This window comes from Phoenix dactylifera, chromosome 3, assembly GCF_051530095.1.
Source record: "Phoenix dactylifera cultivar Ajwa chromosome 3, Ajwa_hap1_PhDact_Kaust_v1.1, whole genome shotgun sequence".
Taxonomy (NCBI): domain Eukaryota; kingdom Viridiplantae; phylum Streptophyta; class Magnoliopsida; order Arecales; family Arecaceae; genus Phoenix; species Phoenix dactylifera.
In genome coordinates, this window is record NC_143192.1 from 44731887 (window position 1) to 44758296 (window position 26410).

The 26410-nt window shown below is 40.1% G+C and overlaps 1 protein-coding gene across 4 annotated transcripts in view; it reads right to left on the reverse strand.

Annotated features, from left to right (window-relative positions):
- AFH14 (Formin Homology 14) overlaps nucleotides 1–20197 on the reverse strand; it is a 31910-nt gene extending 11713 nt beyond the window's left edge. For 2 of the 4 annotated variants that reach the window (XM_088718597.2, XM_026805188.4), the window contains exons 1-12: nucleotides 19895–20161; nucleotides 13060–13299; nucleotides 12285–12985; nucleotides 11976–12197; nucleotides 11444–11873; nucleotides 10007–11363; nucleotides 9404–9533; nucleotides 6992–7063; nucleotides 4614–4712; nucleotides 340–381; nucleotides 186–266; nucleotides 42–92 (exon numbers count right to left, since the gene is read on the reverse strand). In XM_088718597.2, the coding sequence (XP_088574723.2) occupies nucleotides 42–92; nucleotides 186–266; nucleotides 340–381; nucleotides 4614–4712; nucleotides 6992–7063; nucleotides 9404–9533; nucleotides 10007–11363; nucleotides 11444–11873; nucleotides 11976–12197; nucleotides 12285–12985; nucleotides 13060–13132 (3258 nt within the window). In that variant the 5' untranslated portion in view covers nucleotides 13133–13299; nucleotides 19895–20161. Of the gene's footprint in view, nucleotides 1–41; nucleotides 93–185; nucleotides 267–339; nucleotides 382–4613; nucleotides 4713–6991; nucleotides 7064–9403; nucleotides 9534–10006; nucleotides 11364–11443; nucleotides 11874–11975; nucleotides 12198–12284; nucleotides 12986–13059; nucleotides 13300–19894 lie in introns of all 4 variants that reach the window. The other 2 variants (XM_039121412.3, XM_039121408.3) reach the window with 2 other exon arrangements.
- Between the last annotated feature and the right edge of the window lie 6213 nt (nucleotides 20198–26410).

Consider the following 26410-nt stretch of genomic DNA (forward strand, 5'->3'; position numbering starts at 1 on the left):
AAGGCAACATTTTATTTTAATTTTTTGCAGTCCGAAAATACCTCTCTAGATGCATCATTGATTGTATTCAAGTTGGCCCGTAACTCCTTCACCTGTTTAAATTTGAATATTTTGTTGCAATATAAAAATTAAGGCATAATAAGATATATGCCAACAACTTTTTTCCAGCTCATAGAGCAATGTACCTGAGTGGAGAAGGTGATCCTAAAAGAGAAGACCCTCAACTTGGATTCTACTCGAGGAACCTTCATGAGCTCCATGAAAAACTGGCAAAATAATTGACATCAACAATAATAGCAAACAATAATAAATATATGCACTCAGGGATCCCAAAAAGACCTGCTCACATCTCCCAAGCATTTCTTTGTTGCTGGTGTAGTTCTGAGACATTGTAAAGCATAAAAAACAGTCAGAAAAATAACAAATTCGGTAGATCAACCAAGAAATACATAAAACAAAACGCACCACCGAACTGGAATTAATAAACTGAATTCTAAGCCCTCATTATTACAGTACCCAGATAAAGGCCAGGTTTAGAGGATATCATTTTCAAAATCATGTTTTCCTTAATTAGAAAATTGGAATTTTGCATTGAAACCTTTTATATTCCATGTCATTGATTGATTGCAAGTTAGTAGTAGTTAGAAAAAAAGTATTAATGGAAGATGCAGGAGAGAAAAGTCAAAACTGACAATATTATCCTAAGTGCAAGTTTTCTAATTACATGACCTTAGGGATGTTTAGACTTTTCTCAAACCCTTGCAAGTATTCAGAGGATATTTGTAAAGATAACTGCAACTTGTTTTTTTCCAAAAACCATGCAACATCACAAATTTTGGTGATTTTCCGGTACATCCAAATCCAAACAAAATCTTAAAGCATCAGATTTGGAAGTCATATTATCGTTCAACCAGCAAGTTGATTATATGGATGCTGTGATTGTTACAGCAAGTCTGCTCCCACTTTTTCCTCTCTTCTTTTGTGGTGACCAAATTACACAGGCACATACATAATTTTCTTTTATCTAGGATATCGGCATATTATTAGGGATGAAATCTTTGATATGCAAACTTAGTGTCGTAGCATGGGAGAAAGATATGTAAATAATGCGAGATGATCCAAGCAAAAGTGCATGGACATGAATCCGACACATGCAAAGAAGTCTGATACTCAACCCAAAAAAAAATGTTTTTTTTTTCTTCATTATCATCTCCTGTCTTAATGTTCAAATGAATTGAAATCTGTCAAGCATCTGAAATATAGAATATATGACTTTGAACTAAGTACAAGACTAATAATCCACTGCCTCATCATCCTTCAAATACTTAATATTTTATAGCTTCCATTTTTGAACAGGTTAAAGTCAAGTTGCTCTTTTATTCAGCTCAGGGAACCATATTAATGGTTAACATTTGATAGTTTGGGCTACCATTAATCAATATAGATGCAGATTCTGCTGTCCAGAGGGTAGTTATATCTAAAATATAGAAACTTTACACATTAGAAGTTTGGTATATATGTAGAACTACTAATTAAAACAAAATAAGATCAATGCATTCTATCTTTTATGCAATAATAGTATTATATCTTGAATAAAGTAAACTTCGCCTGGATCTTTAACACCTAACTTATCAGAGGATGAGGTAAATATTTGTCTCACAACTTGGATTAGGTATTTTGGTGCTGAGGGTATCCTATATCGACTTAAATGCTTTCTGTTGATGATTTTGGGCCTGAAGACAGGTGCATTCATCTTTAAAGGCTGCAAGATCGGCAGTGATACATGCACAGAGGTCAAACGAAAAAGGAATCAAGGTTCAATATATAAGTTTCGGTTTCAGTCATGCCCATCAAGTTGTAGTAGTTTTGGCAAGTTCCCTCCAAGTTTTGGAGTTTCAATAAAAATAGCTTAAATTAAGAAAAATAAAAAAAGAAAAATAGCACAAGCCACGATATCATATATTGCACGGTTAATCAGTATTTTGAATCACTCAGGAACGTTGTATGTATGATTTTAGTGTACCCAGACTGAAAGTATGGAACTTAAAGAAATCAAAGACCAATGATAATGTTCAATCATCATATCAGACATCAACTTAAACAGCAATATATTGTTTAAATGTTTGATAAAAATCTAATATCTAATACATAATTAAAAATAGTTAAAAAGGCTACGATTTGTATACATTAAACCATATAAGGATTAAAAAAATCATAAAACATTTACCATCATGTCAAGGACCAACTAGCTATTATCACCATATAAATTGTAATGTATAAAATTCACAAAGAGGACAACAATTAGATGAAGTTCATCTGACTGCCTATAAGACATTTTATTCATTCTTATCTTTCTATCTTCTCAACTTTCTCTTCTCCCAGAATTGAACTCCCAATTACTTGCAATTTTTTTTAAAAATTGAAAACGATAATATTAATCTTAAAAGAATGCTTACTAGAAGCTAGATTAACCACCAACAAGCAGGCATAATAGCACCCTCTAGATGATTAATACAGAAAAAACAGGAATTACTATGCAAATATAGAAGACTTCAGGGAATAACTTACAGAAAACTCTTTATTCAAAGACACCTAAAAATGACTGGTGAATAACTGGTTAAACTTGGAAAGTCAGAAAAAATTACTTGAACAATTAATTTACATAAACAGAATGTTACCAGATAAGTTAGAATTCCTTATTAAACTAAAAAGAAAGCCGCAGAATTGACAAAATCTACCTACCTATACTTAGAGAAATGTAGTAGTCCAGAATGACACAATGGAGTTACACATGTAGCATCCATGATCATTTTTTGTTTGTTTTGGCTGGAAGTGGCAGACACCATCAAATTGATCAGTTGTGGCTGACTTGGATTAGCTAAAGACAAGATCAGATGACTGTTGCATCCCCTTTGGACACAATAGAATCTGACTATCTAAAGTTAGAAAAAAAGAAAATTTCCTGTGCAACACTGATGAAATATTACAATGGTTGTCAATCATTGTTTATCGTCTCCTCTAAGTAGAGACGAGTCAACCTGTATACTTAAGGCAATCAAGACTTGTTGCACATGCAAGGATGAGCCCATATAATACTAATAGAGCTAGGTATTTAGCCTCCAGAGCACAAGCAATGAAGGAGTTGTTTGGGTAGGGAAAAAAGCTCATTTGTATTCCAGACAAAAGAGGTCCAACAGTAGATATTTAAGGAGAGCTCCATGTCAGTCTTTGTTTATGGTCTCCACTAAGCGGAGAACATACTGAGTCAGCCTGTATACATAAGCAATCAAGAGTTGTTACACATGCAAGGATGAGCCCATGTAACAGAGTTAGGTCTTTAGCTTCCGAAGCATTATGTGTATTGAGAGGAATTGCTCATGCAAGGAAAAACAAACCCAACTGAATTCCTGATCCAAGGGAGACAACAATCGAAATTCAGAGTAATACAAGCAATAAGCAACCAAGTGACTTGAAGGGGAGGTGAAGAAGTCAATCAAGTAAATCAAAGATGCTGAATTCCTAAGGAGTGAAAAACTTTTATAAACATTTTTGATAAAGAATAACCATTATAATGCTTGAAGAATGAAGAAATTGACAAGTCACGGAAAACCCTAAATTTATAAAGAGTGGAAGGTTTAAATTACTATTGAAGAATGTTTTGGTATCATTGTTATATACTGCTTGGACCTGCATGACTTAAATATGGATATATTTAACTCTCTAAAAAACAGCTACCTCCAATTTAACTATCTAGGTTGGATGTACATTGTGAACAATGACTACAAGAATCATGTAATTTGAATGTAAACAGCAGAACATTGCATTGTCAGGAGACGACTCCCAAGGGAAGTAGATGTAATGGCTGCAAGTTACCATAATGAGGTTTTAAATAATAACAGCTTCTTTAAGATAACTCTTGTGTAAGAAAATTATGATATAAGTTTGGTAAGTTAGGGTATACATACTAAAATTAACAGTTAAAAAAATGCCATATTCCTCAATCTATTATTCTAAGTATATTATGGTTGGAAAAGAGTCAAATCTCTTAAGTTTGATAAAATCTGAATATTTAAAAAACTCTAATGAGATGAGGATCCTGCATTAGTCATGTAGAAATATTACTGCACGCATCACTTCAGACTTCAAAGTTCAAACTGCCTAGAAATTTTTGTAAGCAATAACTAGTTTCCTTTCTTCATTAATAAGCATATGTAAACAAGCATTTCAATGCTACAAGCCTACAATATTAATTTAAACATCTTAAAAACAAAGTTCGCAGCAGAACATCTTCACTCTTAAACTAGAAAATGCATATGGATATGGGTGGAGAGTCGTTAAAATCAGAGCGTCCAATTAAAAGGCTCTTTTCAAATTGCATTTGTTTCAATCATCTATTTCATAAGATTACCACACTTTCGAAGCCAATGAAACCTTCAACCAGAAAATAGCAATAATGTGTTAAAAGAAACAACATGGAAACACATCACAACAATTATTAACAATTCATATTCAGTTCTCATGCATGTAACTCCCCTCCCACCCCCCACCCCCCCACAAAAAAAAAAAGAACAAATATTCACATATACGCACAAATTGTAAAAGCAACAATTTACCTTCAGCATCTCCATTTCTTCTTTTGTTGGGCAAAATTTGATCAGATTTTCCACTTGGTCAATATCCAAAACTGAAGCATCCAGAGCTAAGATTGCATTCTGAGGATCGAGCATAATAAAAGCAAATCATGTGATGACTTTGACAAAATAAATATGTCATTCCATCTTTAAACAAATAGGAAATTATAAACAAAGTGTATATGAAAGGAAATAAGACACAATGTTGTCATGGTTAATAATGATGATGGACTCACTTATACTGCTCCTTGCTTACATGAGCTTAAACTCCGGCCAATAAGGTAGATCTTCAAACCTGCCAACTGGCCAAATAGATCTCATGGCAAGCAGCTCTATTGCCTCAATGAGGCTAGACAAGAACTTGGCACTAATTCTAGAGGGTTATTTTATCACCGAGCCACAACAAGTCAAATCAGCTCAATCCTTCCATTCCCAACTTTTGAGTTGTACACTATAGTTGACCCCATATTTGATAAAAGCCTTGAATGATGACAATGATGGTCTCCATTACATTGATAAGTAATGATAGCCATATGGCAAATAGCATATTCCAACTAGTCATGAAAAAAAACACCTAACCACGTCATGAGAGACAGAAGTGAAGAGAAAATATGGGTGAGGGTGGATTTGAAGGTGAGAATAGGGAACCGCCATCAGAAACAAATAAAGGGAGCTTATGCTACAATAAACATGTACATATGTTTGTCGGACCCAGATCCCTTAAGATTAAAAAACGCATTTATTAACTCTTAAAGATATTTTTAGAACTTGAACTCATAAGGAGCAGGAAAAATAAGAAAAGGAGAGGACAGAGACTTCAGTGGACGAGCAGGTGCCTATAGCACTAAGGAAATATTTAAAATGGTGCAAGTTTGTGGCTGGTTGAACTACACAACTATTACATTTTGAGCAGCAGGGTTTATAGGGAAAATTAATGCAATGAGTGTACCAATCACACCAAAAGGCATGACTTGGTGTTATTTTGTCTTCCAAAGGTAAGCTTCAAGTTGATCTATCGATAACAGACATTAGAAATTGCTCACTTAAACATGTACAATGTACATGTACATTGTACATTCAACACCCTTAAAAGAAACCTTCAACTTGATTTCATAATAAACAACACATGTTACTTCCAAATGCCATGTGTTTATCAAACATGAGTGATATGTTACAATTTAAACAGATGCATACAATCTTACTAGTTCATAGAGATTGTTATAATCTTTTAATCTATTCAAAACCAAAAAACTATAAGCAAAAAGATCTCGGCAAATACATTGTACTCCACAAAATGATGTCTTGCATATATGTTTTCTTGGGGCATATATTTTCTTAAATTTTTCTCATTTTTCTTATATGTATTCTATGTTCCTCCTTTATTTTTCTTCGGCTTTGAACTGAAACTACCAAAAGCAAAAACTTGAACTGAATCATAACCAGGTTACTTCGTTATAGGCTATTGATTGAAAATACTAAACCATACACCCAAACTTCTTTGCTATTAGAGTTGAGAGTGCACTCTCTCTCAAATGTCCTTCTAGATGGATCATAAATGTATATGCAGATAACCATGGTTGGTCCTTTGTACTGCAAAATTCATGGTACATGATCAACCAGAGGCTTTTTGGCTTGTTAGGGGGCACAAAGTTAACAGGATGTTGTTTGTGCATATTACAACTCACATATGTTTAATGTGTTCTCCACATGATTATATAAATTCTTCCAATCTTATGATATCATGTTAGACAAGGATTGTATGCATAGTATATAAATGATTAAATATATGCACACCTTACTTTCTTATAATGGTGTTTGTCTCAAAGACGTAACTTTTGCTAGTTGCATGCAAATAGCTTACAGCTCTAGTAAATTCCAATATCCTGGCTCCTCATGTTTCAAGATCAAGAGAAGGGAAGGACCATGAATGCTGACAGGCTTAGCAGCTAAAAGATCAAGAGATGAATGTCTTCCTAGAATCAATCATTAGTATGACAGAGAGGAATCTTAGAATATACTCTTACAAGAAAAATGGGCTCACGAGACAGGATTGGGAAGACTTCGAAGGGTACCTTCCTAAAGTTAAACAGGTGCTTGATCATTATAATATCGCAATAGAGTTGAATCGATAATTGTGCAAATCAATGGTACGCACATACAAAAGCATGTCACATGACAGGAAAATATCCTTGTCACTGCACTTTTAAGGCAGGACAAAGAGACACATGCTAAAGAAAAAGGAGATTATAGTATAAAAATTAACATAATAAGACAGGAGATCTCATATACCCTGGCAAAGATGAATTGTTGCTCTTCATTCAAAGCATTCTGCTCAAGAAGCAAGGAAAGAGGAAACTTACAATCATGTCTGGAAGAGGCATTTTAATTTTTGTAAGCATGATTTCGCAATTATTTGCTCTGCGCAAGTCAACCTGAGAAAAGTGGATAGGAGAATCATATAAATAATCTGTAACATAGAACAGCCAAAGAAATTCTTTAGAAAGGTCTGAAAGCACAATTTCACAAGCACCCATGAGTTAAAGGTGTCTGGTAACAGAAAGATGTCACAAATAGAAAAAATACTTTAAAAAAATGTGTATTACCGCACACATGCACCCACACATGCATAAAAGAGTTCTCAAACAATAACAGATCAATAAAAAATCATCATGCAGGCACATTCTATCCCACTATACAAGAGAAAGAGATGATGAAAGATGAATGGGGAAAAAAATTGGGAGACACCTTCTGAAAGGTTGGGACCATCAAAGATGATGAATACAGGATATCTAAAGCAGTAAAGTCACCTTCCACAACCAGCAAAACAAAAGCAGTTCACAAAGAAAAAAAGAGGAGAAAAGAAAAGGCCAGTCAAGCTCTGCATGCTTGGACATATTTAAATTCAGATTAAAAAGTCGAGCCTTCCAAGAACTGTTAACCATATGTTTACAGAAAACAACATAATGCGATTTATAAAATGATGGAATCCTGTTGCAGAACCAGGACAAAAATTTAGGTTATTTTTCTCAAAACCTGAAGTAGGCAATAATTTTCAATTTATCACAACACATAACTCAAGGTATTTGATAACATCTATGATTATTCAATTGGAATATATTTTGTGATAATCTTATGAAAAATAAAAAGCAATGCTAGTAATAAGTGATTATTACAAAATGCATAGGTCTAGGCCTTAAGATTGTAACTTGATATAATCATCAGAAGCTTTTGAGCTAGGGACTTGAACCGCGACCATCCCTTTGAAAGGAATAATTAACTTAAATAAATCCTAAAAACCAGTAATACTACTAAATACATAGTCCAAAATTCGCCATACTAGTGCGTACCAGTCTATACTGGGCGTACCGTACCATGCCGATACCGAACCAAGACTCAGTACATGAGACATACCAAGGCCCAATATGGGGGACGTACCGAGTCTTGGTACGCCAATCCAACCCCCATACCAGGTCTATTGACATTGTGCCAACATTGTACCGATACGGAGTCCATTATCGAAACGACGAACCTTGATATAGTCTATGAACCACAGTGATAACGATTGTTTATATTCAAACTTCTGAATGATGCTAAGAAATTAAGTGATCAAAAATGACAAAATTGATTGGTGAACATGTAACATATTCATGCATATTAATATGCATTTCTTGCACACAAGGGTGTGAATGTTGTTATAATTTGAGCCCAAAAACTATTACCATAAGTAAATATCATCGATCAAGCTATGGAGTCAAAATGCACAAGTCATCAAAATTAAGAATCTACATTGTTAATCATGATCTACAAATCTTCAAACTAAAGGTTCAAATCTTGTGTTTATTGGATCTATACAACCTGCTATTTAACATACAGGAAATAAGCCAATGAAATCGGGACCGGTGTGCACCAACAGTGAGCAAATCAGACCCATATCATACCATATCACCTATATCAAGGCATATCAACCTTATATCGCTCGATGCACATTTCTTTTTTCAGATTGTTTTGCTTATTTTGTATCACAACATATCAAGTCATACCACATCCACACTGCCTCCACATCGAGGAATAGATTATGGCCCTCCATCCACATGGTACCAAGTTAGCAACCCTTGAGATTTGAATCCTTGGTTAGGACCCATATCAATTAAAACGTTGTTGAAGTGGATACTTCCAAAGCATCAATCAAAATATCAAATCGTACTGATATATATATTAACTTTCAGATTGTTCCTTTCCAGACCAAATAAATTGTAGGCAGAAAACATCAAATATAATTGGTTTTTGGTTTTTAACCAGATATCACCTAAGTCTTAAGTTATGCAAGCAAAGCTGCCCAAAGACTGAACCTAGGTGAATTGAAACAAAAAATACTACAATAAATATGCATATCAACATGTTTCAGTATGCCTGTCCATGCAGAAAGCACATGAACATGTAGGTATTAGTCTGCATGGGTTGCAATAACACGAACATTCACAGAATTTTGACCAACAAGGTAAATCATAAGATTTGAATGTGGCTTGTATTCAGGGGGGAGAAAAAAACTGCTAATTTCGATTATTTTCAATTATGTTTAAAAAATTATTCAGAAACCTTAAGCAGGATATCAAAACATATAACACGAACAAGAGTATGTCAGCAAAACATGACCTGCTACTGCTCAGCACCTGTAAGATCTAATCCATACCTCACCAAAACATACTAGACAGAATATTCAACTTCAAGTTCAAAATTCTAGAAAAGATCTAAAAGAATATTATATTAAATACCAGCTGAACTATCTCTGGCTTGCTGATGCTAGAACCACGTCGAGTTCCACCCTTATCTTTCCCGCTTCCACCAGTTGCAACATTAGCGGAGAATAAACTTTCCAGCTCAGAAAGATCAATCTCAGGGGCCCTATCCAACACATTTTACTGATGAGAATTTAAATTTAAACAAAAATCATTGGCATGTAAAACCAATACATGTAGAAGGCACTGGCAAGTGATTGTTCAGATATTTAAAAAAGTGGTCTAAAATAACAAACCTATCTGACTTCAATATGGGAATTTTAGGTTTGGAGAATTTGGTGTTAGCTCAGTTTCATCATTCTAGATCATTCAGTTAAGATGTCACTGAAACTACATGCCATTCTTCAAATCTATTGCACATTGGGAGGACCATAGCATATACTGTTACTTTGCATTGTTTCTGGATGGAGAGATTAAAGACAGAAGGTTACAACTGCAGGGCCATGGTCTCCAACGACCAAACAAGACTACAAGACCATTCAGTTCTACTAGACTCCCATAGTATCCTCCCGATAAAGCAAGCCTACAAGCTTATCAGTAAAATATTTGGAAATTTCAAGGTTATAAAAGTGCAGTTACCTTGACTGATTCTCTTGTTTCTGATTATCAGCCCATAGACTTCCTTGCATTGCACGAGTAACTTTCACCCAATGTAATGGCTTTAATGAAGCTTTTTTTGGTGCATTAGCAGGTTGTGTAGATCCACAACCTCTTCCTAAACTTGATATACTAATTTTTCCCCTACCTAAAGTTGGAGGGGATGGTGCTGGTGCATTTGAAACCTTGGATCCAGGAGGCTGTGGTGGACCTGGTATTCCACGACTTCCTCCATGTAAGGGTGGTGGAGGAGGCACAACTCCAGGAGGTTTTGCTGCTTGAGGAGGTGGCAGAGGCATGGTGCCTCTCTTGCTAGGTACCAAGGGAGGAGGAGGTGGGGCTGGAGGGCTTGCTCGTACAGAATTCAAAGGAGGTGGGGGAGGGGGAGGGGGAGGTGGAGGTGGAGCCCCACAAGCAGTACCAAGGACAACCCGACTTGAACTTGGAGGAGGAGGTGGTGGAGGAGGAGGACCCTTTTTAGACACAGCAAGGAGAGGAGGGAGAGGGGGGGGAGGAGGAATCTTATGAGGCATAGTAGGTGGAGGTGGTGGTGGTGGTGGTGGTCGTGGTGGTGGTGGTGGTCGTGGTGGAGTCCCATGACCAGTACCAAGGTCAACGCGAGTTGAACTTAGAGGAGGAGGTGGTGGGGGTGGAGGACCCTTTTTAGACATGGAAGGGGGAGGAGGACCAGGGAGGGGAGGAGGAGGAGGAATCTTATTAGACGTAGTAGGGGGAGGTGGTGGTGGTGGTGGTGGGCTCCTATTTGATATAATAGGAAAAGGAGGTGGAGGTGGAGGCAAAGGGTTAGAACTGGTTTTAGTAGGAAGACTAGGAGGTGGTGGAGGCAGAGGACAACTGGTAGATACATTGACAATAGGCGGTGATGGAGGTGGTAGAGGACCTTTATTAAATGTGTCAGGGAGAGGCGGAGGACGAGGTGGAGGCTCTGTAGCTCTTGTGGTTGAACATGGTGGTGGCGGTGGCGGTGGCGGCGGTGGCCGCAGTGATGATGACAGTGGTATGGATCCACTAAATGAAGTCAACAACGACGACGATGATTGGACTTCTTTAATTGCGAGCCAGGATGGTTCAGAGGGTAGAGATGATGGACACAAAGGCGAAGAAGGGGAAGGATTAGACAAATCATGAGGTAGAGAAGGAGGGGGAGGGGGAGGGGGGTGGGGAGGGTGAGGAGCTTGGGGCAGAGCAGTAAGTGTTTCTGATGGTTCAGATGTAAGACCAACTGCAGAGGAAGGAAATGAAGTTATTGAAGGTGGTGGCAATGAAGGAATACTGTTGTCGCGCATAACAACCATAGAGGAAGTTGACTGTGCAAATCCTGTTGTAAAAAAATATATTATCAGGCATAACTTTTCAATTCCCAAGAAAAAGCACTAGTATATGGAAATGTAACCTCACCTGTCAAATTAGAATCTTGATTTGTATGATCATTAGGTGTGTTTTCTAATTCTGTAGTGATACTTGTACCATGTTGAACCCTTTCATGGTCCACCGAAGAAACAGAATCTGAAGTTACAGAATCTTTTTCTTCATCAGAGTCTAAAGGCGAGAACAGTGGCATCCGTAAACCAACTTTACTTTGCAGCCTTGAAAATTCTTTCCCATCACCTAAAAACAGCTTCTCGATTTTTTCTTGGAGGTCATTTGCCGAGATTTGTTTGAGCAAGCAAAAAGCAGCAGCATCATTGCTTTCAACCCATTCAACACCATTAAAAAGTTCTTGCACCCTTGAAAAGGCTTCTATAGGCAATCCACCTTTTACCTCACCATTTAAAGTTGCAGTTGGAGCTCTGGGAGGAGAGATGTTCTCAATGTCGCCAAAAAGCACCTGAATTCCGAATTTATCACAGGAAACACAGAAGAAGATAGATCAACATTTCTAAATTCATATTGGCATGAAAGACTACCCAGAACACCAAGCTATGCTTACCTCTGCTCTAAAACCTTTTGGATACAGATCCTTTGAATCCCAAAGTATGTCCACATCATCGCAGTTCAGCATCAATATATTCGACCGAATGAAAGCAGTATTGAACATGATGCGGAACATCATAACCTCCCTTTCTGGATCAAAGTCAAGATGAACACATTCCAAGACAACATCACCTTGAACTAAGCATTGGATATCAATTTTAATCACATCACAGTCTTCCTGTATGGACAAATCATCTTCCGCTGCTTCAGATACAGGAACTGGAACAAACTGCAGCATGTTAAGAAGAATAAGAAAACGAAATACCTGTCTGTAGTGTCGCAAGGATTTCTTCTTGGGCATTGAAAAAATCATGTTGGTTGACAGGCCATCTTTGCTATGGAGATTATGGCCAAAAATACGGACTAACGGTCTGCATCCATTCTCAGAATCAAAGCCTGGAAAGGCACGAAGAATGAGGCAATCCAAAGAAAGAGCTCGTTCCATAGGAGGCCACTCTGCAGAAATATTCCTTCTAGCAACATAATGCAAGTAACGGAGCTGGGATGGGAATGGATTCAGTGGTGATAAAAGTTGTAAAAATCCTTTAGGAGCCTCACGATGGATAATTTCTAGAGTTTTCCGTTCTCCACTGTGCAATTTTCTAAAAATCAAAAAACAAGCTAGAAGAAATGCTAAAAGTGGCCAACCCCCTCTCTCACAATGAAGCAATATAATGTTTTGATTATTCCTGAGAGACAGCCAACTTTCACTGACACGAAGGAAGTGCTGAATAAGAGACAAAGGGAGAAGAGGGCAGCCTTCATACTGTCGTGGATAATCGATGACCGTGATATCATATTCGCAAAGAACTTCTGCAAATTGGCTTCTCTTTTCTCCCTCTCTGAAGTTAAATGCAAGAAAGGAAGAATCGGCATATTCTTCATGGAGCTCAGTTACAATTTCACGCAAGTAGATATGGTATATTCCATCAGATAAAACCTCAGTAGAGAAGCATGAATCAAAAACTGCATAAGAAAAAAGAATATCTTATACAGGGAAATATCCAGATGTACCCAATTTAAATAGTTTAAAGACTTACCATAAACTCTATCAAAGAATTCCAGCAAACCATCAGGAGGTCTCCTATAAAAGAACCTGCTAAAGAGAGACATTTACAACAATGTGCAGATTTCCCGCCGAATCAGAAAATAAGTCCTGAACTGCAGGTTCTAGATAAAGTTGGTATGCCAAGCAATGTGAAATTTTGGACACCATGGTAAATGACTCCCAACATCAACATCAGAAGGATGCCTTGATGTAAACATCACCTATATGATCCCTGAAGACAATGAACATAAATAAGAAAACGTAAATTCATGAAATATTGAATTATAAAAGAAATACAATCTCATGTACCTTTGTAGATTTTTTACAGAAAAGTCAAAAAAAAAACTTTAGGTTGACAAATTGATAACAAAATGTTTAGAAAGTAACGCCAAAATTAGAAAAGTAGAGCATCTGAGCACAAATGAGCCTTGAAAGTAGGTGAAGCTTGTAGGGATGGTTTTGAAGAGGTGCAATATGAGAAGTTGGTCTTTTTTTTCCTTTTTATCCCATTAAGTGTTCAGATGACCCACGGGCAGCTCCCCCCCCCCTCCAAATGGAAGTTTGTTACTATAACACAAATACTAAGACATACAAAACTCTACATGAGTAAGACATCGTCGGGCACCCAAATGTCTGCACTAGAGAAAGGAAAACTAAATCCTCAAATCTCAAAGAGCTGAAAGCCCCTCCCAAGAGATTGGAGTAGATTACTCGCTTAGGCCAGACAACACACAAATTCGATAAAATAACTAGAATATCTTTACTGATAAGTTCATATTCATGCAAAATTGCAAATCATGATCTTCATCTAATTAATTTTTAAGAGGAATGTCTCAAGCTATGTCATTTAATTGTTTGTGTGGATTAGCCATGTCTAATCACCCTTAAGAGAACCTAAAAGAGGATCATCCTCTTTCAAAAGTTTCTTTTAAGTTATGATCTTTAATCAACCTAATACTCAAGTGCCCTTAATGTGCAATCCTCCCATTTTATTGTTCCCTTGATCTTCAAGAGAGTTCACCAAATCTTTTAGTGTTTCAGGTGGTAACCAAACAAAAACTGGCTACAGTACATTGAAGCAGGGCCCCACAAGCAGGGTTATGTTTCCAGTATATAATTGTAAAAAGGGCACATAGCAAGCATTTGAGAAGGCAAACAAACAGTTCATCTAACATAAATCAACTTTGAACAACACATTACCAAATATAATGGATCTTGAAATGGCAGAAACCGATTTCAGTACTAGAGACCTGAATATGAATGAACATGGGATGCTCATGAGAGCACTTACTGAGTCAATTTGAGCAAACATAAGTCATTTGCACAGGTATCTTTCCAGGCAAGAGACAAATTTTGGAAGTTTCTCTCGGAAGTTTCATTTATGATATTCAAAGCACGGTTGAAATCTAAATGGAAACAAAAAACCAATATGGCAAATCCTTCCTATTTTGTAGGGGTGGCAAATTTTGAGTGGACCAGCCAACCCAATCTGAGTTACCCAAGTCCAACACGAAATAAATGAGGTTGAGTTTGGGTTTGGGTTTGCGCCCCAGACCTGACAAGTCAACTTGGGCTGGAGAAGCACTTAAAATGTAGCCCTAAAGTCCTAAATTGTGATAGTGTGGTGAGACATGAACTAACTTGGTGCAGGTGATTAGGTAAGTTGTGAGATTAATGGTTAAAACGAACAAAATTTATTGAAGATAAGTAGAGTGGAAAGCATGTACAGAGCATGTACATGATTTCTTCTAGATCATTACATTAATTTCTTCTGACAAGTCTCCTTACTCTATTTTGACACATAACACTGCATCCTCTCTTCTTTGCCCCATCTTCTTTCAATTTTTCTAAAGTATATAATTGAAAAATGAAGCCATGATTGTGTTGGAAGATTGGGTGGACACATATAAAAATTAAAAAGGATCGGGTATGGATACATTATTGTCGGCACAATTATGAATAATTCGGTTGTGTATCGAGGATTTTGATCCAACCTGAACACGATCCAACCCAACCTATTGCCACTCCTACTTGGGTAGAATATCAAATACTTGATACAATAGGATTTCCACTGCAATATACTCTACAAACTGAGGGGCCTAGTAAAGCAAAAGAATAGTTGGCAAATAATGGTAAAAAAAATTGAACTTAAAATGTTTTTCACCACTTTCATGATTTGCGGTTAACTTACAAACTATCATTGGACAATGATCCATGTATGCTTCATAATTGATAAATAGAATTCCTACAAACCTAATTCTAACCCCCACCCAAAAAGAAGAAGAAGAAGAGCATCTGAAATCACACATGTACATGATTGTCAAATACATGGTGCGAAGAGATCATTTAATGAAATACACTTTGGATATTAGGGCCTATCAAGTACTAATATGTCTCAAGTTATTTTAGCCTTGACAAGTCATCTCAAAGGATCTTCAGATAAATCACCCGATATCCACAGTAGTCATGTATCAAGTAGATCTTAAAAAAGGTCAAGTACTTCGCATAATCAGGCTGATAACAACTATTTCTCTACTCGATTTGTGACCATAGTTTGATTCTATCCATTTAAAGCAAGAAGAGGATGTGCCTCCTTTCCTCATGTATCTCATATACCTATGCCTCATGCAAGCTAGACCTTCATTAATGTAATCAAAAATATGTTTGCACGTGTAAGATAAGAACATAAAACCATCAATACCAAATTCATCAAGAAATTATCAACTTGAGGGAAAGAGAGGAGAGGGAGGCCAAAACGTGGAATCACCTTCTTGATCTTGATGCCATATCAAATAAAAGAAAGCTTTTCCATTTCGATGTTTTCGCAAACAACCAAAATACATGAGGAGTCGGCTGCTAGTGGCTTTCAGGGAGCAGGAGATAGATCAGAGACTAGCAACCCCTTTTTCTTAGTAAGTCAAATTGGAATAAGTTTCCTATTTGACATGCATCTAGGCTCTCGCTCTTAATAACACCCCATATGACTACAACTAATAATGCCCAATCTATAACCAAGGGTTCTCAACTTAAACAAACCTTGTGATACTTGCTTACAACTTAGCATTGCCCCCGCTCAGGAGGCAGGTGTTGTATCATAAAAAATTAAAATTAAATTAAAAAAGAAAATCTATGGTTTTTTCCTCCAAAAAATATCTGTTTGAACTCTAACATAATAAATTCACGAGATGGAATAAGATATCTATGGAAATTGAAGCTTTTCAGTGCAGAAAAGGAAAGAATTGAAATGAAAAGGGTGTTATTTGTTAATGCAGAAGTTCAGACAACTGGTTCATTTTTCAAAAGCACGCCTCAACAACACACAACCAAACACACATTTCAGACATGCAAGACTGACTGTATAGAAAGCTTTAAGCTCCAGAACTTTGTTTTGTTGGTCTTATTTAGTTTAAATGTTATGATCCTCAAATATGAGTCATTCTGCTGAAGTCAGGGGGTGATCTGATAAAACCAAAAAATATGCCATAGTTCAACTCCAGAATAAACTGTAACTTATGAAGCTCTGGGCCACTGCTTGCAGACATCAGCAATCGGCCAATAAGATCATCCTTTTAACCAAATCTAGTATTAATTTCAAGAGAAATTATGACTAGATCTTTTTAGCCAGATTAATATCATATATTGTTGTTTTACCTCTTTCTTTATTTGTAAAAGTTCATTTAAGTTTCAGGATTTGCTTTATTAGACCTTTGAGTTCCTTATGACTCTTCTTCAAAAGTTCAGCTAAATAGAGGAAAAACAATCTTGTACAAGAAGTAAGGCCACAATTCACATTTCATAGCGTTGGACATGATGGCCTGGAAATAATTGAGCTAATGGGGATTTTTTCTCTTCTCCTCCCCCACCCCCTATTTCATATATGTCTTTTATATCTTTCTGCTTGTTTTCTCCTATTCTTTACCCTTTTTTATTTCTTCAGAGTTATGATTCGCTGCCTACATACAGTGAAAACAAAGGATAAATCTCAGTTTTAAACCTGATCTAAGAGCCATTTTTTTACCACCAGATTGCTTCAATGTGAAGGCTATTACACTGCTATCCAAAAGACATGTTCTCTGAACCAGCAAAATTGTATATCTGTTTTTAAACTTTGGCTGATCACCATCAACAAGAAGCCCATTGCATCCAAAGACACGTCATCTTTTGAGGAAGCTAACTGTGTAGAATTTTGACTATTAGGATAGATTTTCTTCTTGATGGTACCATGGTAGGCTATACTGGTCAGTACACGTACATACTAAACATACCATACCATATCGGTAGTGAGCCAGTATACGATACATAAAGCCATACAAGTGTTGGTACACCAAACCAACCTCCATACCAGGCATACCAACACTATACCAAGATGGTACTAATATGGAATCCAGTACCAAGACAGTGAACCTTGGTTGGTACCTTATTGGTTGGTGAAATGAATAGTAAACAATTTAGTGGCTTCATAAGGGAAAAGAACAATTATTACAGAACTTTTGAAAATATTACCCGTTTTATAACCTTTCTTTTCTACCTTAATTATTGTGGATTTACTATCTTCAGAATGGAATTGTCCTCTTTTGAGGCTTGATCATAACATGGACTCACCAAGGTCGATATATCACCTTCGTTACTTTAAAACTTAATCAGAGATAAAAAGTAAAGAGACAAGGACAGATCTAATCTAATAACAAGTCGCGATAACAAATGTTCACTTTACTAATTAATTAAGGTTCAACTTATCAGATCATGTAAGTTCGTTGTATAGATATACTGGTCTGGAAAGAGTCAAGTTACATTCCAAATAAATTGCAGCCTACAAGCAGCAGCCTAAGAACAAAGATCCTCTCTCAAACAAATGCTTATTTCATTGAAATATGCATCAACATTTTATATTTCTGCAAGACAAGAGGACAAAGAATAATGTATTCCTACATGAATTAAGTAGGTCAATAATTTCAGCAACAGAATAGGCAAAGCCTTGACAAGTGGAGGATGGGCCATTAGATTGGTCGATGACTGCTTAACCTGTGCTTCTATGACAAGACAAAATAGTGTTGCAGACCAGATTAGCTATGACCAGCATTTAGAATGCCCCTTGTAGGAAGAGGGATTCATTGTCAAGAATGTCAATACAAAAGTACACATTTTGTTACCTTTGAGATAGATGAATGGAGCAAGCATCTATCTGAGTAACAAAACAAAATGATTGACAAGTACTTGATATTCTTTACCTACGGTGAAGAATGGTATAAGAAGAGAACATTTTTCATACCTAGCGAGTATATTTATTTAGGAAGTTTTGAAAGTTTACCAAAGATCAAAATCTATTAATAGGCATCATCCTTAAAAGATATCATGGTTCACTGCACCGGTATGTACCACTCCATACCAAGTGTACCATACTATATTGGTACTGAACCAAAACTCGATATAGGATGGTGTATCGAGTCTTGGTACGCCAAACCTACCCCCGTACCAGGCCATCCGAGATTGTACTAGCATGGTACCAATACTTAATCTGGTATCAAAACGGCGAACTTTACTTAGAACCATAGATAGATTTTCTATATGAAATCACATATGATGTTTTTTTCTAGTCATTACCATGCACTATCAACCATTGGATTAATGAGTAGCAATACAAAGTTGGTATATTAAATTAAATTTAACTTCAACTGGGGAAACTATCGATAGTTTCATATTGAAATATTTATAAATACTTCCCAAATGACATTTAATGTTGGTTCCAACACAGACAATTCCCAAACTATGGTTATCAACAATCTTGAAAGGGAAAAAAGAACACATTGATGAAATGTTTGTAGATAAATGATAAAGATAACATGCTAAGAGTTGCTTCAAAGATCTACCAGCTACACTCAATTCTACAAAACCAATTTTAGGGTCCTAGTTTCAGGCGAAAATATGTCTTGGTAAGTTTGTATGTGCAGATTGTAAGGTCTACAAAATTTGGCAATACAAGTTACAAGCACATTTACAACCCATTATAACAGTAACACAGAAAGGACAACATTCTTTAAAAGAAAGAGCAGACTAGCACTCTAGAAGAAATCAAGAAACAAGAGGATATGGAAGACAAGTGAATATATCTATGGCATATAAATCGAGTAAGATGCCGTGTTTATACAAGCAAAATCTTCCATCACCTCTAAAGTTATTTCATAGACCAGTGAATACGGACGACGTGAAAGAGGCAAATACATTTGCAATTTATCCCTTAAGTTGGAACATAACTCTGGTGCTCCCACATGCACTCTTCACCCACCTTGAATTAACGGAAAAGGTTCAGAGCAAACAGAAACATGTAACGCATACTCGTCAAATTGTTTCTCAAACCTAAGCGAGCCCGCCAGTCAAATGAAGGCAACCAACTTGCATCGCTAATCCTCTATTTTGCTGCAAAGCCTAGGAATTTGCAAGAGCCCTTTCCCCTCTAATTGCAAAACCAGTGTACAGTTAATTTCTTTACCCAAATGAGTAGCTTACGTAACGGAACTTATCCTAGTAGGCTGCTTACGGGATTGAACTATTAACAAAGAAAATGCAGCCAAGAACCACTTTCTGCTCGTCGTATCCGACGCTCTTAATAAAAGACCTCGGCGGCTCGGATCTGCAAAATTAGGGCACAAATTTCTCCCTAAACCACCAAGAAAACATAATTTCCGCTACCCATGGCCATGGTAGCTTTTACGCGAGACAAGAACCCTCTCCAGGAACCAAATCAAGATCCTTTGATATCAAACCCTAGAAGATAACCAGAACCGAGTGCTATACCGCTCTCCAAAGCAGATAAAAACAGAGTTTATTACCTCGGCAAGTGAAAAATCCAGTCCGCGGCCGCGAGGGTTTCCGGATGGTGAAAAGAGACCACCGGTTGAGGGATCGAAACAGCGTTCTGGTTTGAGAAGTAGAGCTGCGACTGAGAGCGAAATTTAGAACCTCAACAGAAAATTTTCTGAACGCCCAAATTCACTGGGAGAGAAAGGAAAAGGAAACGGCACTCTTCTCTTCCCGTTTTCTCCCTCTTCTTTATCGGGACTGAGGAGGGGCTGATGCCGTGGACGGAAGCCGTATATGGCGGAGGGTCGGAGGGGAAGGGATTCGAAATTAACGATCTAGCGAATCTTGATTGTTCGGATTTATGCGGATCCGAATCCGCGTCTTGATAAACTCCGAACGTTGGTTTTGGATGTGAATGGGAAGTTTGACCCGTGCCCGACCCGTCAGTAGGTTGAAAGCCGGCACTGCCCGACTTGTGCGTTGTGAGTTGTGACTTGTGACCCACGATGAAGATATTATATGAATTAAAAAAATATTATTTGAAATTATATAATCTTAAATTTATCACACCCCGAACGTCTCAAATCCATTGCCTGGGGACTTTCCTTTCTCTTTCATTTCTGCGGTGACAGTATAATCCGTATATAAACTCTTAAAAAAAATTATTTGTGCGTACATATTTTCTTAAATATTAAAATTTATATAAATATTTTTTAAAATTAATATGTATATGCATACTTTTATAAAATATTAGTTTTACATGTAAAACTTTTAATTTTTTATTACATATATGTCTATACCATCAAAAATATTATCAGTTTAAAATTAAAAATAATTGAAATATCTTTAATAGGTAGATATGCAAAAAAAAATATTTATAAAGATATATATGCAAATAATATGTTGTGAAAATATTCATGCAATTTTACATATTAAGAAAGGTTTACATGCAAAAAATGTAATTTTATTTTTTTTCTATTCAGCCTATTTTAACACTCGGATTTATTCAGTGCTTGCTCCTCAATGTTTTCTATAAAAATATTGCTTAAAAAAAAAGATTGACTCGACAATTAAATAAAAAAAGAGTTATGAAAGTTTTTTCGCTAATTATGAGATTATTCTACTTTATTCCTCTTCATTTATAACAACCTCTATATCTTATTTCATCAAAATATAACTTATAATATTTATTATTATAGATGTATATATATATATATATGAGAAAATGCATTAGAATATAGAAAAGAATTAGAATCTCACGATGGATTGCAATGATCCAGCTTTCTTCCAATTGTTATGCTCGTGGTCATGGATAGAAGAACAACATCAATCATCCTCCAATAAAATTATTGAAGGACTTTGAACTCTTCAGACTTATTAACAACCTCTATGGTCATGTCGACTCGTAGAACTGTCACTCTAGACAAATCCGAGTGTTAAAATAGACTGAAATAGAAAAAATTAAAACTAAAATTTTTTGCATGTAAACCCTCCTCAATATATGAAATTGCACGAATATACTCGCAACATATTATTTGCATATCTATCTATTAGGAATATTTCAGTTATTTTTAATTTTAAATCGCTAATTTTTTTACGGCGTTAGATGATGTGGGCACATATGCAAGAATATATATATATATATATATATATATATATATATATATATATATATATATATATATATATATATATATATATATATATATATATATATATATATATATACACACACACACAAATTAAGATCAGCAGCACACGCCGACAATACTCACTTCGTAAATCGCTATTCTTGCACATATATGCTGAAGATTATAAGTTACGTGTCAGGCATCCCTTTCTTCAGTGTATTGAGAACACCGATGTGAATTGTATCAATCTTAAACAAAACTATAGAAATCATCCTGTGATTCCAATATCAAATTTGACGAAGATGCCATGACAAAACCATGTTCCAGTAATTGGCTTCATCCAACTTGCAGCTGCTGGTGATTTTTACCAAGCCTATTTGCAAGCGTCTTCATTGTATCTGAATGATTTGAAATTTTGTACTGAAGGTCAGACTGCAAACAAACAAAAGAGCGCATTCGGAATGGAAAATGTTAGGGGGAAAAAACATCGCCGTAGTTCGGTGAGCAGACCCCCCGAGCGGGGGCCGACCGAGCAGACCCCCTTTAGCTTAAAGTTAACTCCTCTCCAGACGATCAAAGGGTTACGTCTTGCGTTTGCCATCAATTAATGCGTATGGGCTGCGCAGACACCTGATTCACTCAACAATTAAAGTGTATGGCCTCCATCACCTACGGACACCGAGCCTCTTACGGCAGATACGCATGCCTTCAAATGATGGCATGACTCTTCGATGGCTTAAGGCTCCGGCCTGATTTCGTACAATAATAGCATTGACTTACATGACCGAGCATTAATGGCCAATTGAGCAAACGTACGACCTGCTCTGTCACAGTCACAGGTAATCCGGCCCTCCCTATAAAAGGAAGACTTCTCCACTCACAGGAACAAGGCTCTCTCCCTCTGGCTCTAATCTCTCTCTCGCTCCCCCCTCCTTCCTCATATAGACTTCTTGCTGACTTAAGCATCGGAGGGCCGGTGCCGGACTGCCCGGCCACCGGCTTCTTGCAGGCCTCTGGGAAGACGCAGCTCGCCGACAAGCCGCCGTTCGCCACTCAGGCAGCGGAGCCTCCCCCTTCCAGCCGACGGTCGCCCTCGGGTCCAATTTCCAGCAACAGTTGGCGCTAGAAGAAGGGACCGAGTCGCGACCATGAAACTGAGAAGCAAGGGAGCTTCCAATGCCTCCCGACGTCCTCCACCAAGCCCTGGACACTCTGTCCAGAACTCGCCGCCTCCGGAAGACCCGGCTCCCCAAGTTCGGCCGGAGCAGTTCGATGCCCTGGTGCAGCAGGTTCAGACTTTGGCCGCCGCTATCCAGGGCCTGCAACCCAGGGGCGTCCCGATGGTGCCGCCCCCTCCGGCCCCAGTTCAACCGGCGCTCCCCGCGAGTGGACCGCCTCTCCCAAGCCAAGATCACCGTGTTCCGGCCTCCCCCTGGGGGGAACACCCGGTGAGGGGTCCTGGAGACTGGCCACAGCCGTCAGAAGCCGAGTCAGTCCCAGGACAACTTGCGCCGGGGCGGACCGCCGTGGCGGTCCCTCCAAGTGGTGAGCTTGACAAGAAAGTCGAGAACCTGGAGCGTCAGATTGAGGCGCTCCGTGGCAGGAAGATGGGACGCGATGGTGACTTTGAGTTCACCACGAGATCCCCCTTCTCCCAGCAAATCGAAGATGAGCCGGTCCCGCCAAGGTTCAAGATGCCCCAAGTGGAGCCCTACAGCGGCAGGACCGACCCTCTCGACCACCTGGAAAGCTATCGGGCCTTAATGGCCCTGCAGGGAGCCTCGGAGGCCCTGCTCTATAAAGCCTTTCCAGCGACACTCCGAGGAGCGGCCCGGCTCTGGTTCACTGGGCTAAGGCCTAGCACCGTCTCCTCCTTCAAACAGCTCGGCATGCAGTTTGCCAGCACCTTTGTTGCCAGCCGACCCCAGCGGCGGACCTCCGACTCCCTCCTCGACATAAAGCAAAAGGAGGGAGAATCTCTCAGGGACTACCTGGACCGTTTCACTGCTGCAACATGGGAGGTCCGGGAACTCGACCAGTCAATCGCCATGTCGGCACTAAAGACTGGGGCCCGATCTTATAGATTCCTCTTCTCCATCGAGAAGAATTTCCCCGCTGACTTCACGGAGATGTTGGTTCGGGCGCGAAAGTACGCAAAAGCCGAGGAAGCGGTGGCTTTTAGGCAGAGCGGGGTCGAGCAGACTTCTAAGAAACAGAAAAGGCGTCGCGAGGACCGCGGCCGCCCCAGAAGCCCGTCCCCACACCGAGCCGAGCGCCCGCCTCGCCTACCCCGGCTGCAAGGACCGCCTCGGCAGAGATCCCCTTCTCGCCCGAGGCCACCACAACGGCCCCGCACACCCAATGGGAGGTACGAAAATTATACTCCCCTCACTGCTCTCCGGACCGAGATCCTCATGGAGATCGAGGGCCGGGACTACTTCCGACCCCCGCCCCCGAGGCGGGATGCCGGGGCCTGGCGGAACCTCCGGAAGTACTGCCGCTTCCACCGGGACCACGGCCATGATACGGAGGAGTGCTTCCAGCTTCGGGACGAGATTGAAGCACTCATTCGCCGAGGAGTGCTTGACCGGTTCGTGCGGAACCGGCCCGCAGGAAGGCCAGTGGAGAATCCCCCACAGTCCGAAGATCCAAATGCCAACAGGCCCATCGCCGGCACCATCAACACCATCCGAGGCAGGGCCTCGGCTGGAGGAGCTCCAGAGGGAACCACCCCAAAACGCTTGTGCGCCTCGGAGGCCATCTCATTCTCAAATGAGGACCTGAAGGGAGTTGAAACTCCCCATGACGATGCTGTGGTCGTCTCCATGGTTGTGAACAAATTTGATGTAAAGCGTGTTTTGATTGATAATGGAAGCTCGGCGAACGTTTTGTATTTTGATGCCTAGTCCAGAATGGGAATGACGGGAAATCAACTGCGGAGGATGAACGCCCCGCTGGTCGGCTTCACTGGGGACTCGGTCCCAGTAGAGGGTGAGGTCAACCTTCTGGTCACGGTCGGACTCGCCCCCCGAGAGAGCACCGTGAAGATGAATTTCCTCGTGGTGCGCCTGCCCTCGGCTTACAATGCCATTCTCGGGCGACCAGGACTCAACGCTCTCCGAGCCATAGTCTCAACCCGCCACTTGCTCATGCGGTTCCCCACCAGCCAAGGGGTCGGCGAAGTTCGTGGAGACCAGATGGTAGCCAGACGGTGCTACATGGCGACCCATGAGGCAAGGCAGCCGGCCGAGGCGTCGGCCACGACGAAAGACGAACTCCTGGCCGAAACCTTAGGGGCGCGGGTCGGCCCGCAGAAGAATCGGGTGGAGCCTGGTGAGCTGCTCATTCGAGTTCCCCTCCAAGAAAATTTTTCCGAGCTAACCGTGCAGGTCGGCTCCGGCCTTGACGCTCGCGAGAGGGATCGCCCCATTAACTTCCTGCGGGGCAACGCGGACGTCTTCGCCTGGTCGCCAGCAGACATGCCGGGGATAGATCCGGAGGTCGCGGTCCACCGACTCCAAGTGAACCCCAGCAAGCCCGTGCGGCAAAAAAAGCGAAGTGCCGCTCCAGAGCGACAACGAGCGATAGCTGAGGAGGTTGACAAACTCCTCGAGGCTGGCTTCATCCGGGAGATATCCTATCCGGAGTGGCTCGCCAACGTGGTCCTCGTCAAAAAGGCCAGCGGGAAATGGCGCATGTGCGTGGACTACACCGACCTGAACAAGGCCTGCCCAAAGGACAGCTTCCCACTCCCTAGCATCGACCGGCTCGTGGACTCCACCTCGGGACACGAGCTGCTGACATTCATGGACGCCTTTTTCGGATACAACCAAATTCGGATGGCGCCGGAGGATGAGGAAAAGACGGCCTTCATCACTGATGGGGGCACTTATTGTTACAAGGTGATGCCCTTCGGCTTAAAGAATGCTGGTGCGACTTATCAGAGGCTGGTCAGTCGAATCTTTAAAGATCAAATAGGTCGAAACATGGAGGTCTATGTAGACGACATGTTAGTAAAGAGCAAAATGGCGCAAGACCATGTGACCGACCTCAGCGAAGCATTCTCCATACTCCGAAGGTACCAAATGAAACTCAATCCGGCCAAATGTGCATTCGGAGTCATCTCGGGCAAGTTCCTTGGCTTCGTGATCTCTCAGCGGAGAATCGAGGCCAACCCCGAGAAAATCCGAGCACTCCAGGAGATGACGCTGCCAAGGACAGTGAAGGAAGTGCAGCGGCTTACGGGCCGGGTCGCAGCCCTCGGAAGATTCGTCTCCCGATCGGCCGAGCGCTGCCTCCCGTTCTTTGCGGCCTTCAAGAGGTCAAAAGACTTCCTATGGTCGGCCCAATGTCAGCAAGCCTTTGAGGAGCTCAAGCATCTCCTCGCCTCTCCTCCCCTGCTCACAAAGCCTCAGCAGGGTGAGCTCCTCTACTTGTACTTAGCTGTTTCCCCTGTAGCAGTGAGCTCGGTCCTGGTCCGAGAAGAGAGCAAGCTCCAGAAGCCGGTATATTATACAAGCCGGGTCTTGAGGGGTGCTGAGACCCGATATTCCAAGCTGGAGAAGACCGCCTACGCCTTGGTCGTCTCAGCCCGGAGGCTCCGGCCCTATTTTCAAGCTCACACGGTGGTCGTGCTGACCGACCAACCGGTGAAGCAGATCCTGCAGCGATCAGATCGAGCCGGACGAGTCACCAAGTGGGCTATCGAGCTTGGGGAGTTCGACCTCGAGTATCGACCTAGGCCGGCGATCAAGGCACAGGCACTCGCCGACTTCATAGTCGAGTGCACCGTGCTGGACGAGCTTTAGCTCGAGCCAGCACCGGCGGAGCAGATTTCGAGCTCGACATGGACCTTGCATGTTGACGGCTCTTCGAACTCGGGGGGTAGCAGAGCAGGCCTCGTCCTCACCAGTC